Here is an 18,256-nt window from a genome sequence, read left to right as displayed (position 1 = left end):
GTGAGTTCGAGACCAGCCTGGTCTACAGAGCTAGTTCCAGGACAGGCTCCAAAGCCACAGAGAAACCCTGTCTCGAAAAAACCAAAATAAATAAATAAATAAATAAATAAATAAACAAAAGTTGTTTTTTTTTTTTTAAAAAAAAGATGAAGAAAATAAGACAGAAGCTTTGGTTCTTCATAAAGTGTGTTCATTGTTTACTGACTATTGTGGGAGGGCCTCCCAACTGAAGGAAACACATGGGCAGCCTTGACATTTGCTTACTGGAGAAAATGAGGACATTTTCAAAGCATACATATACTTTCTGTTTATAACTGCAATCAGATTTCGATTGCATGCTAATTCAATTTCCCTTTATCTTGGCAGAACAAGGAAAGAAACTAAAATGATTAGCGGGCCCATTCCCAAGTCACCTATAATGTTACTTCGACTCTCTCCTATGGACAGCAAAGGTTATTCGGAATGAGGAAGGCCACCAGCAGACTCTTCTGGTACCTCTCACTGCAGGGCGGTGATCAGACTCCATCCCAGCAAGAGACAGGCGCCATACTTTGGTGCCTAAAAACCTAAAAATCCACTCATCCCATAAAGACAGTTATTTATTCTGTCCTGCCTGATCATAATAGTTTGATCATGCTTCCACATTTGTGTGTCCTGGGGTCAGCAGCCACACACCAATATCCACATATGCTTTGTGCAGCTCAGGACAAGTAGTTCAGGGTAGCTTCTGTTGAAACTGCTCACCTGTTTCTCATGGTCTCTCATTTTCCTCCAGACTGACCTGGGCTACTTTCCAGATAGGGCTCCAAGGCAGCAGGGAGAGACAAGCAAGGTCTCTTAAAGGCCAAGTCTGGAACTGACACTAGCACACCCAATACACCCTATTGGGCCAAGTAAGTCCCATCACAGCACGGACTGAAGGGTCGGATGGGCAGATTGCAATCTTATGGGAGGAGCAGCAAAGACCTATGGAATTCTTGCAAGTAACCAAAGAAATTGAAGATTCTGATTTAAAAGACATGCCAGTTCGTTATCTCGACACTTGAAAGTGTGCAATCAGTGGTTCGTTACGAGAACTTAACACAGCTATGAAGAGGAAGGCAATTAAATCCAGCGATTTAACATACCCCAGGTTACCAAGCTTTAATGGAATCGTTCTTTGTGGTCAGGAAAGCACCAACTTGCAAAATTTTACTGACAACATGTCATCACCAAATTTCTGATGATTCCATCAGGTGTTTATTAAATGGTATGATGATCTCTGTATGCTTTTCTTCCCTCTATATTGGAACTATTGACGATGGTGATGATATATTTGTTTTCTATGTGTAGTCTCCAGACATAGTGCTTTAAATGTTAGTATCACTTAGCTGGCACTCGCAGTAACGTAGACAGTTGAGGACGAGGGTAGGGTAAGGTTTAGAGGGTTAAGTAACTTGGCCAGCTGTGTATAGAGAGAGAACACCAAGAAGAGACTCCGGAGTACACTACAAACATGATACAATCCTGGCGCTCCAGACCTTTACTTATCAGTGTTAAGCATCCTTATCAGAAAATTTAAAACATTATTGAGCAATATTAGCAATTCACAGGGCAATCAAAACAGAAGAAGAAGGGGAAGAAGGAGGAGGAGGAGGAAGAGAAGGAGGAGGAGGAGGAAAAGGAGGAGGAGGGGAAGAAAAAGAAGGAGGAGGAGGAGAAGGAAGAGGAAGAGGAAGAAGAAGAGAAAGAGAAGAAGAAGAAGAAGAAGAAGAAGAAGAAGAAGAAGAAGAAGAAGAAGAAGAAGAAGAAGAAGAAGAAGACCCAGTCCAGATTAAGAGGCAGGTATCAAATCTGGGATTCAAACATACAAGTGGGAACACCAAGCTCTGCAGGGCTTCCTTTAAACCCCCATGTTACAGAGAAGAGTCTGGAAGTGGTCAGTATCCTCTGATTGAATTCATCTGGTCAACATAAGGTATAAGGCTTTGTCTGTGGTGTCTTGAAGAATGTGGGGTTGGGGTAAATATGTCTCACCTCCTGTCCCTTCCCTTACAGTGGGTCTTTTCTCTTTGCATCCAATTAGCACTGACAAATTCTAACACTCACACCATAGCGTGAACATTTCTGTAGCATATTTTGGAATTTTTATAGTGTTTAAAAGCTCAGACTTTGTAACCTCTCTTAAAAACCTCAGGCAACTTGGCATCTTCCACAGGAATAAGTTCTACATTTCCTCAAGCAACGTGCAAGAAACACAACCCACTTGAGAGGAATTTGGAGAGATCTGTGTCTTAAAGCTAGCAGGAAAGTGGCCAGATTGAAAACAGGACCGCTGAAAATCAAGTAAGTCACACTAAAAAGATCTTAATTTTCTTTCACAGGCTTTTAGAAGGTCCAAAGACTGCCTGCCCTCTACTGTTCCAACCCTTTGCTTCAAGTGCCCCATGACTTAAGTGAGACAGATCAGAAGGTGACCACCTTCTTTAAGGATATTTAGTCGGAAGTTCAGGATTGTTCGATAAAAGTCACTGAAAATGATAAATTTTCTGTAAGATCTCATGTTCTTCCTCATCATGAATAAGCCTGTTGGGCAGTTCCGTTGTTTGATGGCCACTTGACTGCCAGCTGTCAGGTACTTTCCATACCTCTAACCTCAATAGTGCTGGGTAGAGAAGAGAGTGAGCAATCAAGGGGGGAACAGAGGTGACAGCCAACTACAGAGCTGTGGCTGTGTTTCCCATTGTTCCAGAGCCTCCTGGATTGTGGTTGCGCTTGCCCCGATGCTCCAGGAGATCCACAGGAGCAGGGCAGCCACAGCTTCAGCCCCGCCACATTCAGGGGACAAGGGAGTTATTCAACTCCCATTCAGACGCAACAGAAGTTCCTTGAACTCCTGTCATGACAAGTGAGGCTGTTTTAAAAGCTAGACATGGCACGGTGGAGGACATCCGTGACTGTTCGTACATAGAAAGTAGAAAGTTGTTGACATTCGTATTACCACAATGCTCACCAACATGTGGCAGTTGGCAAACCATGACTCACCAGTCCGTTCTGAGACAATAAGGAAGTGACCACAAGGTCATCATTGGTAACATAGAAAGCTCAAGGTCATCTTGGGCTACATAAGACTCTATCTAGAAAAATAAAATAAAATAAAATTAAGCATAGTGGTTCATATCTGTAATCCTAGAACTGGGAAGGCTAAAGTAGGTGGACCCCCGGAAGTTCAAGGTTAGTTTGGGCTAGCTGGGGCTACAGTGAGACCCTATCTCTTAAAAACTAGACACATATGCAAACACACACCCTCATAGCTTCTCGCGAAGACTGAACTGACAACAGAGAAATGGAACCTATCAACACAAACACACATGTTGATCCACACACATGGAGCACTGCAGTTGCCATGGCTACCTCTCCAACTGCATCTTCGCTTCAGGAGACTGATTATGTCATTTAAGCTTCAGGTGACCCTCCTAAGAACCCTGCAGTATGTCCCTTAAGTTCCCACTGTGACTGGGAGGAGAACCTAGCCCATCCATGACAGTGTCCGTGCAGGGTTTGCTAGCTGCTCTTCCATCCCTGACAGTCCAGAGCAGTCCAGGAGAACCCTTGGCCATTTCCCACTGATGCTGTAGGCCCGACTCCAATAAGGCCACATGAAGAGGGTTTGGCAGCCACTTGTAGTCTTTGCTACAGGTAGAATGAACTACACTGATGACTCAACAAGCTTCCGGACCCAGGAGTACCCAGCAACAATCTGAGAGCAGCTCAAGAATGAAAGACAAGCAGAGAGGTAAGAAGAGCCACAGAGAGCCGTGGCTGTCGAGTGGGGGTTGTAAAGAGGCAAAGCTCTTGAAGAGTGTCAGGTCCTGGCCACCCAGAGAGTTCCAGAAAGCCTTTGGCTGCCCTGACTAGCTGCTCACTGTCATTGCTGGACCCCTGGCAGAGCGCTCACACTACAGAGTAAGGTTGAGGATCCTAAGAACCCAGGGCCACAGCTGCAGACTCTGGGTCTCACTTTGCCTATTTATCTTTGCAGAACAAATAAACCCTTAGTTTATAGGAGGTATAACGAAGACAAAAGCATGGTTGTGGGGTGATGGCAACCCCCAGCTGTAAGCCGAGTCCAGCCAACACCAACTAGCCCACAACGTGGAATGCCTCCTTTTACAGGCAGATTGAAGCCGCTTATCAAATTCGAATCGAAGTTAGAGCAAAGGGGCAGAGATCCAGAGCAGTGAGCTAGGCTGCTTCAGCAGCTTGGCTTCACATTTCCTCAATTCAAACTGGACCTTGGGAAAAATGCAAATTGCTGGAGCTTCCATGCCCTTGGCTTAGCCTGAGAAGAGTCAAAGAGCAGCTGTTAGCAGTGAGAACGCCAAGGAAGCACCTGCTGACATTCCACTAGCCAGCACCTTTGCTTCCTGCTGCTTGGTCTGCCTGTGAACCACCTTCTTTGCCTAATGAAATGCTCTTTATTGTCTAGGAATTGCTTCCTCAATAGAGTACTCCCAGGCTACCCAATTAAAGGGAATTAATTACTTTTGCCCAGGGACTCAACAAAGGTTATTTGCATTCCTAGTATTGCTGTGCTCTTCAAAAATGTGGCAGTTGGCAAACCATGACTCACCAGGGCAGTCCGAGACATATAAAAAAGTGAGTGTGAGCAACAGGAGCCAGTAAGCCTTTGACAATTAAAAAAAAGAAAGAAAAAAAAAAAACCACCATCACCACCACCAACAACAACAACAAAAACAGCTCAGTGTTTTTACTTGAGTAACTCATTTTCACTCTTTTTAGATAATCATCCCGTGATAAATTTTTCAGCGTTGTTCCTTACCAGGAGAAAGAAACAATATTATTACATCCATTCCAGCCTAGCCAGCACGGTGGCAAATTTACGTTTCTCTTGCCTCCCGCTCATTTCAGGTCCCCTGTTTTTCTTACCAGTGCTGGCACCCTAGTGTTCTAAACTACTTAAGTTCAAGAGACATGGGCAGGAATCCCGTTTAGAGTCTACCATCTTAAATGTATACAAAGCATAACTTTTTGTGTAGTCCTGGCTACTTTTATTGCAGGTCAGAGCCTCATAAAAGACAAAACCAGACATTCTACCGTTGTGACTCATCCTATCTGGCTGTCACGAAGATGTGTCCATATAAAACCAAAAGTCTACCTTAACATCTGCGTGACCTTATCGCAATGAAACATAATATCACTTTCGCATCAGACACAGCAAGAACTTCTTGCGGCTGCGGCTGCGGCTGCGGCTTAGAGCACCCCAGCCCAGTGTTCTCTGCCCCACTGGCCACTGTTCAGATAAGAAGCTTCGCAATAAACTCCCTGAAACTCCTTTTCATAGTTTTGTTTAGGGTAGTCAGAGTGTTACTATGCTAAACACAAGCTCAGACTCTCCCCGTTTGAGTCAGTGCTTCAGTGACAAAGTATGCCTACAGTAGTAGCCTTGAGTCACTGAGCAGACAGACCTCTGCCGGGCCCCACCGGCTGGCTTCAGGCCAAACACGCTCCACCCTTAAGCCTTGGCCAAACTCCGACAAACCCCATTCTCAGCAGACTAGGGGAGATGAGAGAAATTGTAGTTGGTAAACCAGCCCTGTTACTGTGGGGACCAAGGGAAAGCAGGCAGAGCTAGGACACTGTGATCACAGATACCTTTTTATCTCTCTAGGCAATTACTGAAACAGGAAGGTAGGTAGGTGGATGTGAAACTCGGAAAATAAAAACCAGATCAGACTGGAACTGTTTTATAGGAGAGCTGAAGGCTGGAGTTGGGTAGTTGAAAAAATGTTTCAACTTCTAATACTGGCCTTGAGTGCAGATTTATTCCAAGACCCATGATACTGTTTTTCTTTAAAATCTTGCAAATGCTCTTTTTCAACCTATTTTGAATTTGATTGGTCTTATTTATTTCTCCGTTTCTGTGGGGGTTTTTTTTTGAGGGTTCCTTAATCACAACCCATATAACTTTTCTGAACATTTCACCATCTTATAAAAATGAGTTTCCTATATGCCCTGAACATTAATGACCTAATAAAGAGACTTTTACGAAATCACAATATCGCTGAGCGGAGGAGGTATACACCTTTAGTCCCAGCACACAGTGGGGGGGGGGGGAAGAGGGGATCTCTGAGTTTGAGGCCAGCCTGGTCTACAGTGTGAGTTCCAGGACAGCCAGGGTTACAGAAAGAAACCCTGTCTTAAAAGAAAAAAAAAAATGGCAGTATATGCTAAACCAAAACCAAACTTTCTGAGCACAGCAAACTGGAACCCAAGGCTGACTCTCGCAGGGCATTTGTAATCAAGAAGAGCAAAGGTGGTTACCAGAGAGGTGCAAGGATACAATTAGATTGTCCTATTTTATTACGGTTGATCTACATTGCAATATATAAAACCGCTTTACCATTTTCTTCCTCAGTGGCCATTAAGATAAAGGAAATAAGAATTTCAAAGTTTGAATGATTAGTGATTGCTAAGACTCACCCCGAACTTCCCCGTGTTAGAAATCCAGTGTGCTAACCTATATAGGCTCCTCCGGAGGCTGCAATAGGTCATTTGCTTGTCTTTATTTGTTTTTGCTCTATCACTCTTTATATGAGCATAAACCTATGTCTTTTCTGTTTATTGCTATGCAATAAACATCCTGCACCGGCCCTAGATACTATTTTTAAAGACCGCTTTTAAGAAACAAGTCTTGTTTGAGGGACATGATGATTAAAGGCACCAAGTATTCCTTCCCTTTTCATTTCCTTGGTTTCTCCATACACTAAGGAACCTAAAACTTCTCATGTGAGCTCATCTGCCCCGTGGAAGAGCTTCCTTTGGAAGCCACAGATGTACGAAACAGTTACACTGTGTACATGTGCGTATGTGTTCCACAGGCACATTTGTGGCCTACGTGGTTTTTAAAGCGGCATGGAACTTGGTAGACTGTTAACATAACTTTTCATATCCAGGGATTTAGAACCTTAGAAACAATCTCTGTCAACAACTGAGCTTTCTCACACGTGAAAATTGAGATCCAAGGTGGTCACCATAACAAAAAAAAAAATAGTGGACTTACTATAGCCTCGTGTGATTAGAAAAGATGCTGATAAAGATACAGGAGAAAGTCTGGGTACGCTGGTGCTCTCTCCAGACATAGACATTGGGCATTACTGACCTTTCCTAATTTCTAAGTACACTGTGTGGTTCGGTTTGTACAAAGAACTTGTATTCAAATTATCAGGCAGCCAAGTGCTCTTTGAATTCTCAGAGAATGAACATAAGGGGTAGCACTAAGAAAGCCCTACTTAGAACGCTTTTCCACACAGTGCTGGCCCCTCATATTAATTCCATTCTCAGTATTTCCCTAGCAAGTTCAAGAGACAGTTCTCCATTTTGGTGTTTCTCACTGCCTTTTATTTATTTATTTATTTATTTATTTATTTATTTATTTATTTATTTATTTTGGTTTTTCGAGACAGGGTTTCTCTGTGGCTTTGGAGCCTGTCCTGGAACTAGCTCTGTAGATCAGGCTGGTCTCGAACTCACAGAGAACCGCCTGCCTCTGCCTCCCGAGTGCTGGGATTAAAGGCGTGCGCCACCACCGCCCGGCTCTCTCACTGCCTTTTTAAACTAGAGTTTTTTTGTAAGCAGGAGGGAAATTAATAACTTCCTCAGCATAAGGAGCGCCCTGATATTTTCATCTGTTCTGGCTGGCCTTCTATGACTACGCCTGTGAAACGTGGAGCGTCTGCCATTGCAAAATATATTTCCTACCCACAGAGTGTGGAGATTTCTACCACATGTGAAGTTCAGAAGGTAGAGACCTTCCAGCGCTCACCAGGATCCCTGTAGATCCTGATGCTATGTCTGACTTCCCAAAGCAGAGAGCCCAACACAGGCCACCTACTGCTCAGGATCTCATTGAAGAGGAACAAAGGAGCATTACTCCCAGCTCCCAATACAAACTGAAAAGTTGGAAAAATTCTAGAAGATATGATGAAGAATGCTATTCGAGTTTCTTTGCCTGTAAAACTCTCCCAGAAATTCCTTTTCATAAGCCTTTCACATTTTGTAGACTTTTATCTGTCAGCTAACACTAATGGGTGTACATCAAACACTGACTTAAGCCCACACCCTGAAAACCAGTAGGATAGTTGGTAATTTTATTTGTATAGAAATCACTTCTTCAAACATAATTTCTTTTTTTTTTCCTTGCCTTTTTTATTTTTGTTTTTCTTCCCAAGACACGGGGTTTCTTTGTGTAGCCCTTGCTCTCCTGGCTCTGTAGACCAGGCTGGCCTCAAACTCACAGAAATCTTCCTGCCTCTGCCTCCCTTGGGAGATGGACATCTTAGTACTCCAGTAGGTAATCATTTCCCTATGCTTGTATCTAGATGTATAAATGGAAAAGAAGAGCTGAGGAGCAAAGTGTATTCATGGCTCTCTGTTTCCTGACCGTGGATTTGCTCTGACCAACTCCATCATGCTCCGAATACCTTGACTCCCCACCATGATGTGCTGAACTCTTGACCTATGAGCCAGAATAAACCCTTTCTGCTATATTATTTTTGTGGCAGCATTTTACCATAGCAACAGAAAGAGAAACAAAAGCTTAGCTAGGGGCACTTTACTTTCTTCTGTGGTTTCTGAGTCAGAGCGTCTACCTTTAAAGACAATCTCCCTTTACTCCAATTGGTGTCGATGGCATTTGAGGAAAATGTGTTTCCAGTGCTCTGTGAACAAAAACTCCTGGAAACAAGCTGTGTCTGCAGAATGCCACACTATGGAAAGATACGAATGTTGAAGTCCCCTACCCCAACCTAAAGGCCCGAAACCTTGCCCTATCTTGGGCTAGTTCTAGCCCTCTGGAACAGCCATTCCCAGCCCATCTGAATCTGAACTAACATCTAATCGACAGAAATCTTTTTGGAATCTGTTAACTTAGCAGATGACTAGCTTCTACCTACTCAAAAAGCTAAGCATGCCATCAGACAGCATCTTACAATCTCGGGTCTACAGAAACCGCTCAACATCAGGTCATCAGACAGTATCCTGAATCTCCAGCCTACAGAAACCTCCCAACATGATGTCATCTTTGGCCTAAAGAAAACCTCCCTCATCTTGATATGACTGCATCTCTGGCATATTTTAAACTTGCCTTGATTTATGACTGTCTCCATACTGTAAAGTTATAAAATATCATGAAAGTGTTTCCACATTGGAACATGGAATATGCAGTAACTTAAATCTGTATTCCTGAGCCATGGTCACTCAATATAGCTCCAGAATAATATCTCTCTCTCTCTCTCTCTAATCTCTATCTCTCTTCCCTTCTTCCTCCCTTCCTTTCTTTCTGGTGACAGTTATAAGTTTTTTGTCAACATTTTTTCCATACCAAGAAAGGATTCATGCAGAGAAGCTAACTAGACTTGAGGGACAAAAGATTCCAATATATTTGCTTTTTTTTCTTTTCTTTATTTTCTTTTTTTACATTTTTTTTTCCTTTTTTTAAAAATTTATTTATTTATTAAAGATTTCTGCCTCCTCCCTGCCACCGCCTCCCATTCACTCAACTAAGGGGCTACCTATGAGGAAAGGCTCATTCTCATTTCCAATGCAATAATCTCTGTGGTTCTGAATCTTTTCCAGCTCCAGTCACTTGGACTTACTATCCACTTCTGGATAATAATTAAAGCTTTTTAAACAAATCTGAGTGCAGGGAGGGACTTTTGTTGCTGTTGTTAGTGGCCTTCCGTATATAAGATGTATCTCTTTTTTTTTTAAAGTTAACGAAACAAAGAATTTCAAGAAAAGCATGTAAGATGTTAAGATAGATTTTAAAAAATGAGGTTTACAAAATACAGTAAAATCAAAGCCCGGCAGCAATTCTAGGCAGTCCCTGGAGTCCCTGGAGTCTTTCTCTTTGGTATCTTTTTAAGAATAAAAGTTGATTTTCCTGGACAAAGTGGCACCAAGGGAAAACAGCTGGTGACGGGCCACGATTGAACATGACAATGAGGCCGTTTCTACCTCTCAGAGCCATTGTTTATTTTTGCAGTCAGACACAGAGTTTTACTTACACACAGAAAAAGGGATGCAAGAGGCAGGGACAGGGTCCAGCTGAGTGTTTCAGAGGACAGGGCGTAAACATAAAAGTCAAATTCTCATCTAAAATATTGTTAAACCAAAAGTCTGTGTAGACAAACCAGCTTCCACATCCCAGCAACAGCTCACTCCCCTTAAACAAAACAAAATATAGCAAAACAGCAATCAGGAAACCCAGAGGGCCCATGATAGTAGTGTGCAACTATTAATCAACCCAAGGGCGAGTATATGGAGAAATCTCTCCTTTTATCAACCAAAACTCTTACAATAGAGTCACCCACCTAGGTCACTGAAAGGTAAAGACTGCCCTCTTTATTTCTTTTTACAGGAGATGCTAATGGGAAATAAATAGCATTTTCCATCTGCCTGGGGAAAATTCCTTTTGGAGTCAACAATGAAATGCAGGGGCCTTGAAAGGGAAAAATACACACTTCTTAAGCTACAAGTCAAGTTGACTTCTATTTAAATGTCTCTGTATTTCCATTTCCAAACTGCCTTTGTTTGGAAAGTACATCCAAATTATGGCTTTTCTTGTGCAACCTAAGAAGATCTGACAGGGAGGGGAGAAGTCTTATAATCTTTCTTTCTGTTAAGTGTGTTTGAAATCAACTTCTAAATAAAACAATTCTTAACTGTGTTTCTCTTGAGATTACGGCTTAAAGGGTAAAATTGACTCCAGGAATCTTCAAAGGGTTTTGCATTGGGGAACCTTTTATCCAATCCATTAAAAAATAGCTTAGGAAGGTAGATCAGGGACGTGGTTGGCAGTCAAATGGAACGCTTAGGAAGGTAGATCAGGGACGTGGTTGACAGTCAAATGGAACGCTTAGGAAGGTAGATCAGGGACGTGGTTGGCAGTCAAATGGAACGCTTAGGAAGGTAGATCAGGGACGTGGTTGACAGTCAAATGGAACACTTTTTGGGTGTCTTAGTCATCACTGAGAGAGGACCCTCTCAGCATCAATGGGAGCAAGAGCTTCATAAAATAGGACTTACTGATGTTATTTCATTTTCTTTAAACTTGTGAAATTTTTGTTCTTCAGGTGGGATGGGAATGAGAAGCTTACGGGAGACAGCTAAGGCACTCGGTTGAAAAGTTATCCTTTTAAAGTAAAGGGTGAATGGAGGGGGATAGCTACGCCGTATTTCAAGAGAATATTTATTATAACCCAGACTGCAGGAAGGTGCTTTGAGATATGTGCATTTTTTAACCCATTGCAAGTAGAAATAATTCTTAGTTTTGGACTTTTCCTCTAAGAATTATTGTCTCAAAGATAGCCTTTTTTAAAAAAAATAGAATACTTTTTTAAAAAAATAATCTTTTGGTTCACAGCAAAGATGAGCGGAAGCTCAGTTTCCTACTGGTCTTTGTCTCCACATGTCCAGCCCATCCCTCATTATCAACCTTGTGCTCCAGCGACGGCCGTTTATGAGACACACGGACACTATCGCCAGAGTTCAGAATCCACATTGGAGTTCCTTTCTGGTATTTTATATCCTGTGGGGTTTGACAAAAAGTCATTATCCTCTGATTTGCCTATTCACCCCTCCCTACCTTCAAGGAATTCACATTTTTACAGAATAGCTTTCAAATCAGTATTTCTAAGCAAAAATACCCTCCCCCCCCCATTTGAGATACATGCCTGAAGTAGCTCTTCCATTGAAACTCAGTGAGTTCAGTATTCATGACAGGAGACTACACAGCCCATCAAATGTTTTCTAAGAGGGAAGCATGGGTAACCAGAAAACACGTTAAGAGAATATATACCAAACAGGAAGAGACAAGCGTGTATTTTATGTTTCCTGTTCTGGACTTCCCTTCTGAGTGCTGATTTTAATCAGACAGGACCAGGAAACTGTTTTCTAGGTTCAAATATCTATTTGTCAACTGCTTCCTACCCTCATACTTTATATTTGCAAAAATTTTAACAATCCAATTTTTAAATGGGCACAAAATAGAAATTCCCTTTTAGAAGATGAACCGGCAACTGTAAGGTAGCAAGAGAAGAAAGTTCTCAACTTTTCACTCTTCACAACTTCCTTCCCTATTTGATAAAAGATCACTAGCTTAAATTTCCTTCCCTATTTGATAAAAGATCACTAGCTTAAATTTACTTCAAAGTAAACAGGCGCAGTTCTTAGGAACAAGACCTTTAAGGTCGAATGTTACAATAGAATGTGACGTCAGTGTTCTTTTGAGTCATAGTCTGATCCCCACCCCTTTCTCCCAGGCGACCTGAGAGATTCCCCATAATCTCAGAGCTCCTCGGGTAGCACTGTTAGCCTGGACACCAGGAACAGTCAGGAGGGTGTTCCCCAGCACCTGCCAACAACCGCTGTTTGCAGCTGGCGGCCAAACATTTTTGAGAACGTTTTTCTCACGAAGGATACAGTCTTTTGGCATTCGGGCCATCAGCGAAACACACACACACACACACACACACACACACACACACACACACACACTTCCCCCAAAGTCATCAACTTCACAAGTTATCAGCAGGCGCGGGTGTGAAGGAAGTGTCACTCGTCAGCAGACACTTTTAGAGAGCCTGGGGCAGCCAGGCTGCAGGGAGGAGGTCTGGGCTGTCAAAGGCACAGCACCGAACCACATCGGCTCTCCAGAGCGCAGCTTCCCTAGACAGGAAGCAGTGTCAGTCACCGTCGCCCAGACCTCACCCTGGGCTCTGGGGAAAGGCGTGGCTGAAAGGTTTTCCGGAAAGTTTCAGGAGCGGTGACAACGGGCCGCAGGGTCCCGCCCCAAGGCGACAGTCCCTCAAAGGTCCCGGGGTCGGCGGGATGGTCCTCTCCCCGCACCTACCGGGATCTGGACCGGGAACACGGGGCAGCTCCCGCGCTCAGGTGAGGCGATCTCGCCCACCACCAGCGCCACTCACCTTCTTCATTTTGGTTTCAAGGTCCATGCTGGGCGATGGAGGGGCTCGGTCCAGCGTCCGCGATCTCCGCTGCGGAGACTCGGACGCCGACGCCGCAGCTACACACACCGCGCCCTCGAACTTCCGCAGCCCGATTCGGCTGCGGCTGGGACCTGGAACAAAGAGGCCCTGGCAGCCAATGGCAGCGGGGCAGCGCCAGGAAGCCGCCAATCAGCGCGCGCCGCACGCACCTTAGCGGCCGGAGCAAGGTGAGAGGCGGGGCAGCGAGGGGGCGGGGCCCCGCGGAGTGGCCCGGTGTGAGGGGGACTCAGTTTCCCCAAAGCCTAGCGACCGGACAGGGTAGTAGGCTTGCGTCCAGCTGAAGATCAGGCTCAGACCTTTCTATTTCGGTGGGTTGTACTTGTATGTCGCCGGGACTTTTGATTCAGGCCAAGAGGAGTCATTCCCCCAACACCAACTTCTTCGTTGATGTTTAGGGCGAAGAGGAGCCACGGAGCTCCTTTGGCATACCAGGACATACCAGGAGCCTGATAGTCAAGCCTTGATTTCACTGCTGAATTGTGGAGATGTCCCTTTCTCAAATGTTTTTCTCCGGAGTCCCGAACACTGCCGAAGAATCCTCCCTGACACCCTACATGCCAATGAAGATTGCTACATTGTGAGCAAGTGAGGCTCACACAAACTTCTGCAGAAGTGAGTGGTATATTTGTTTGGGAAACAGAAGCTTGCCTTTTGTGCCTACTAAGTGTAATAAGGCGAGGCTGCCCCTGCTTCTCCAGTAGTCAGGTTTCAAACGCCAGTCTCACAGAAGCCTGAACCACCGGAAGCCAGTCTGTTTCATACCCTCATTCAAAAGCAATCGCAATGAAGATCCTCACCTTGGAGAGACTGGGGTGGGGTGTAGGGATTAATTCACTTCACACATTTTGCTGGGAACCCAAGGCCCCAAAGATGTGTCAAATGTCTTGGCATGTTGGGGACAGAGCTCTGGCTTGAGTCACAGTAACTTCTCCAGGATGTGGACCTGAAGGAAAGAAGCGTTTTGATTTAGGCAAATCAACGTTTTCTTTAATTTTTTTTTATTACGTGTCTATGAGTGAGCACATGCAGTTGTGAGTGCAGGCTCACATTGAGTCCAGAAGGATGGCTGGAATGTTATGGGGTTGGATTTACCGGCAGCTGGGAGCCTCCTGAATTGGGCTCTGGTATCTGGAATCAGGTCCTTTGCAAGAGCAGCAGGAGCCCTTAATACCTGAACCATCTCTCCAGCCCCGAGCAGTTTTCTTCAGTTCCTACTCAGAAAGTGTCAATGGCTAGGTGTCAGATAGTGGCCTAATCTGGCATCTACATTATGCATGTATATGTGTCTCTCTAAATATACATTCAATATTAAATATAAAATCTCCATACAGTGCACGTACTTGAACCCTGGTGTCATTTCATTTTGCCTCTGGAAACTTGGCAAACAGACCACTTCAAAATTCACTTTAGCTAACACTTTCTACACTTTTACTTGATAACTTGTTAACAGTGCTTAGCAGAGCCCTGAGTTATCAGAAGAATGTTTTCCATATCTGATTAACCAAATGACCAAAATAGATTGTGATCATTTTTTTTTCCTTTTTATTCAACTGAAGTAAAGCATTCTAAGTCATTTCCCCAAGCAATGGGGCAGATGTGGGCCTGCAGAGTCTGCCCCTTTAAGTGCTGATGCACTCTGACAGGTCTACCAATGACAGTGTTTGCTTTCCCAGAAAGCCTAACCAATAGAAGATATCCAGTAAATCAGCTTAGAATAAGGCATTAAGCAAATTCTGTGACATAAACTGGAGGCCCTTTTTATGTGAAATAGCAGAGATGACACCAAGAAAAATAATATGGAGGTGTCAGTTGTTTTGGTTTTTTTCTTCAACCATCAAATTTTGTCTTTCCCCTCTCCCTTGTAAGCCCTCACAGTATCACGTGGTGTGAGTAGCATTGGCAAAGATGGTGTTGGGATTCAATGGTTTCTAACTGGATTCACCATCATGCCAACTTTGGATTCTTGCGAATCATTAGTACATAATTTATAGAAAATAAAATGAGGTAGATCGATGTTAGGAGAGTTGAACTGAAGTCTGCAATCAGTCCTTTAAGCGTTAAACAGCAGAGATGCCAAGGAGCTAGAACTGGCATGTTTGATGATTGGATACAGGTGGTGGCAGAGCACAGACAGGATTTCCTAGCGTGATCGTCTCTGCAGAAGATCGAGGGGGAAGAGAAGAATACATAAGACAGGGAAGGGTTTTATGTACCCGTGGATTTGTCACTGCAGAGATGGACTCGTAAAGGTATGGAAATTGGGATGTTGAAGTCAAGCATCGAAATATAAAGTTTAGGATTAAAGGCTCTGCTTGAATAGTGACATAGGTAAGCTAGCATCCTACCTGGGTTAATTAAAAGTTATGGTGACAACAACAGCTTGGATGAAGAGTAAAGTAGAAGCTATGGAAGACAACTAATAAGTTAGACTGGACAGGACCAGCACAGAAAGGAGATGGAAAGCTAGGCAAGGAGTGCACAGAAAGTGAAGGAGTCAAAAATCTATACAAGCAAAAAAGTCAATTCAGGGAGGGTTAGGTAACAACGTGAATAATAAGGGTCAAGTGTGAAGTGCACTTCACAAAACTCGCTGATAATTTTGGGGGAGTGTGTGGTGAATTGTGGGGCAGGTGTTATTTAATTGTAGTTCCCTTTGTGCCTACTGAAGTACTGTGGTTAATGTTTGACTTGGCTCTACTACCGAACCCATGGAAAATCAGCCAAACCCATGACCTTCTCAGGCAGAAAAGAAATCAATCAAATAGAGAAGTGAGTATACTGGGATTTGAAAGTCTATCCTTAGAAAAATAAGCAAATAGCCTAGATTTTACACACACACACACACACACACACACACACACACACACACACACACATTCTTCATATAATCTAAATGTAGTATTTTTCCACTTAAATTTAGTGGGTTATCTCATTACAATCTCTGATGAGGGAAGTGGATGAACCGTTCTTGTAACCTTTATGCTGTTATGGGAGGGTTACACTGAGCAATTTAAGCATGCCTGAGATGGTTCCTTTGTTTTTAAGTTGTGTACAGATTAGCAATGTGTTTTACAGACAGGGAGGAGACTTGTAGGAGTAACAAAACTGTGCCAGTTGAGGGAGCACAGCCAAGGTCAGGGGAGAGGGTGGTATGGGTGTTTGCCAAAGCTTCCCAGAGGCGTATTCCTTGGCTGAAGATTAGTGTATTCTAAGAATGTTTTTATTAGTTCTTCGAGACTTTCATATAATATATGTGAACATACTCATGTCCCCTTCTATATATGGTCTTAATTTAGACCCTGCTTTTTGTTTTTTTGTTTTTTTTTTAATTATGGAAGCTTGCTCTTAGCTTAGGCTTGTTCCCAACTGGCTCTTAAATACTTAAATTAACTCATTTATATTAATCTCTGTTCTGCCACATGGCTTGTTACCTCTCTGCAGTACCATACATCCAAGTTCCTCTGTTCAGCTGGCGAATCTCCCGCCTTAGATTCTTTTCCAAAGTTCCTATCTCTGCACACGGAAGTTCTGGCTATCCTCTCTAACCTATGATCATTCAGCTCTTTATTAAACCAATCAGAAGATACCTTGAAAGGTGAGGTAAAACTTGAAAAGTTGTCTGAATTAAATGAGGTGAGATTTCAAGATAATGATGACTACATCTTTCTCCTCATTTGTTACCATGGACTTTGTAAGCCTCCACAGAAAATTTAATCATTGCTTGACACTTGCCACAAGAATGCTCCTGTGAGCCTGGTATGGCTGTTATGACTCATTAGCAGCTTGGATAGCATTGCAGGCTGTCCCGTAGGAGACATACCTCAATAGAAAATAGGCACCTGTATATCTCAGAACCAACCACCACGTGGAATGCTTTTTAAACTGCCTAACACTGGCGATTGGCTAGTGAGTAATGGTTGAAGCACACAGTAAATTTAGCCCAGCTATGAAGCTATGGTATTCAGGGGTTTGGGTAACAGTTACATCATAGGAGCAAGGGGAACATGAAATTGTTCCCACAACCATGAAAAAAATACCATGCACAGAAAAGAGAATATAAAATGTCAGTAGTGATTTCTCTTTGGTTGGTGAGTCAATTGTCTTTCTTTCTTCCTTTCAAAACATATCCCATGAAGTATATCATATATTCCTTAATGAAAAAACCGTATCTCGATAATGTATGATCTAAAGCATTTGGAGAAGACAAGGCAGTAGCTTTGGAGAAGACAAGGCAGTAGCAGTGTAATCTTTAATCTATATTAAAACATTTAGAGTATTTATAAATTTACATTTTACCCTCTTCGTAACACTAGCCATACTTCATGTGCTCAGTGAGGAGAGGAAATCCCCCAAACACCACTGTATTTCTCAACACTTCATAGAAACAAAGACTGGGCTCTGTGAAGTTCACAAAAATTTTCTTGACCTTGCCTTACTGCAAGCAAACAAAAAAAATGAGTAATGCATGAAAATGAGCTGCAGTAAATTCTGAAGGCAAAATGCATTAAGTTCATGATAAGAAAAAATAGATCAGGAAAATATTCCTACGGATGATAAGGGCACAGCAAAACAATGAGCTGTTATTTGAATTTAAAACAGCTTTCACAGTTACTGATTCATTTAGCTTGTGGGGATGGAGTGGCCATGAGTGCACAGCATAAGAATGAGGATCATAGGACAACCTGCTGGAGTCAGTGATCTCCTTCCATCTCAGAGTGCCTGAGACAGAACTTTGGTCTTGGGGATTGGCCGTAAGTGTCTTTTCCTGATGAGCCATCTTCCCGGCCAGTGACCTATTATTGTAAACAAGATTAAAAAAAATTAAAACCTCGATATATATATAGGATGATATGAATTATAATTGTAAAATCTTAGGCATAATGTGGTAGAATATTATTTTAAATAGGCAAAGATGTGTTACATTTGTTTATGCTGTGGAATATTACTTTAGCTGAGTAAAGGTATGTTGCATTTGTTACTTCTGCCTTTTGTTAGCGATGTAAAGATGTGTTACATTTGTTTAGGCTGATGTTGTTTAACTATGTAAAGATGTGTGCATTTGTTTCACCTTGCTCGGCTAAGGCACCTGATTGGTCTAATAAAGACCCGAACAGTCAATACCCAGACAGGGGAGGAACAGTTCGGGTTGACAGGAAGAGAGAATAGGTAGTAGAAGAAATCTAGGC

At 43.0% G+C, this 18,256-nt stretch overlaps 1 protein-coding gene across 1 annotated transcript in view; it reads right to left on the bottom strand.

Moving 5' to 3' along the window:
* Tes (testin LIM domain protein) overlaps positions 1-13,125 on the bottom strand; it is a 42,289-nt gene extending 29,164 nt beyond the window's left edge. The window contains exon 1 of the mRNA XM_005363748.2: positions 12,990-13,125. Coding sequence (XP_005363805.1) covers positions 12,990-13,016 — 27 coding nt within the window. The 5' untranslated portion in view covers positions 13,017-13,125. The remainder of the gene's footprint in view (positions 1-12,989) is intronic.
* Positions 13,126-18,256: the final 5,131 nt, after the last annotated feature.

Source organism: Microtus ochrogaster, linkage group LG10, assembly GCF_000317375.1.
Source record: "Microtus ochrogaster isolate Prairie Vole_2 linkage group LG10, MicOch1.0, whole genome shotgun sequence".
NCBI lineage: Eukaryota > Metazoa > Chordata > Mammalia > Rodentia > Cricetidae > Microtus > Microtus ochrogaster.
Note: the sequence above shows the minus strand (reverse complement) of the source record. Positions and strands in the feature narration are given on the sequence as shown.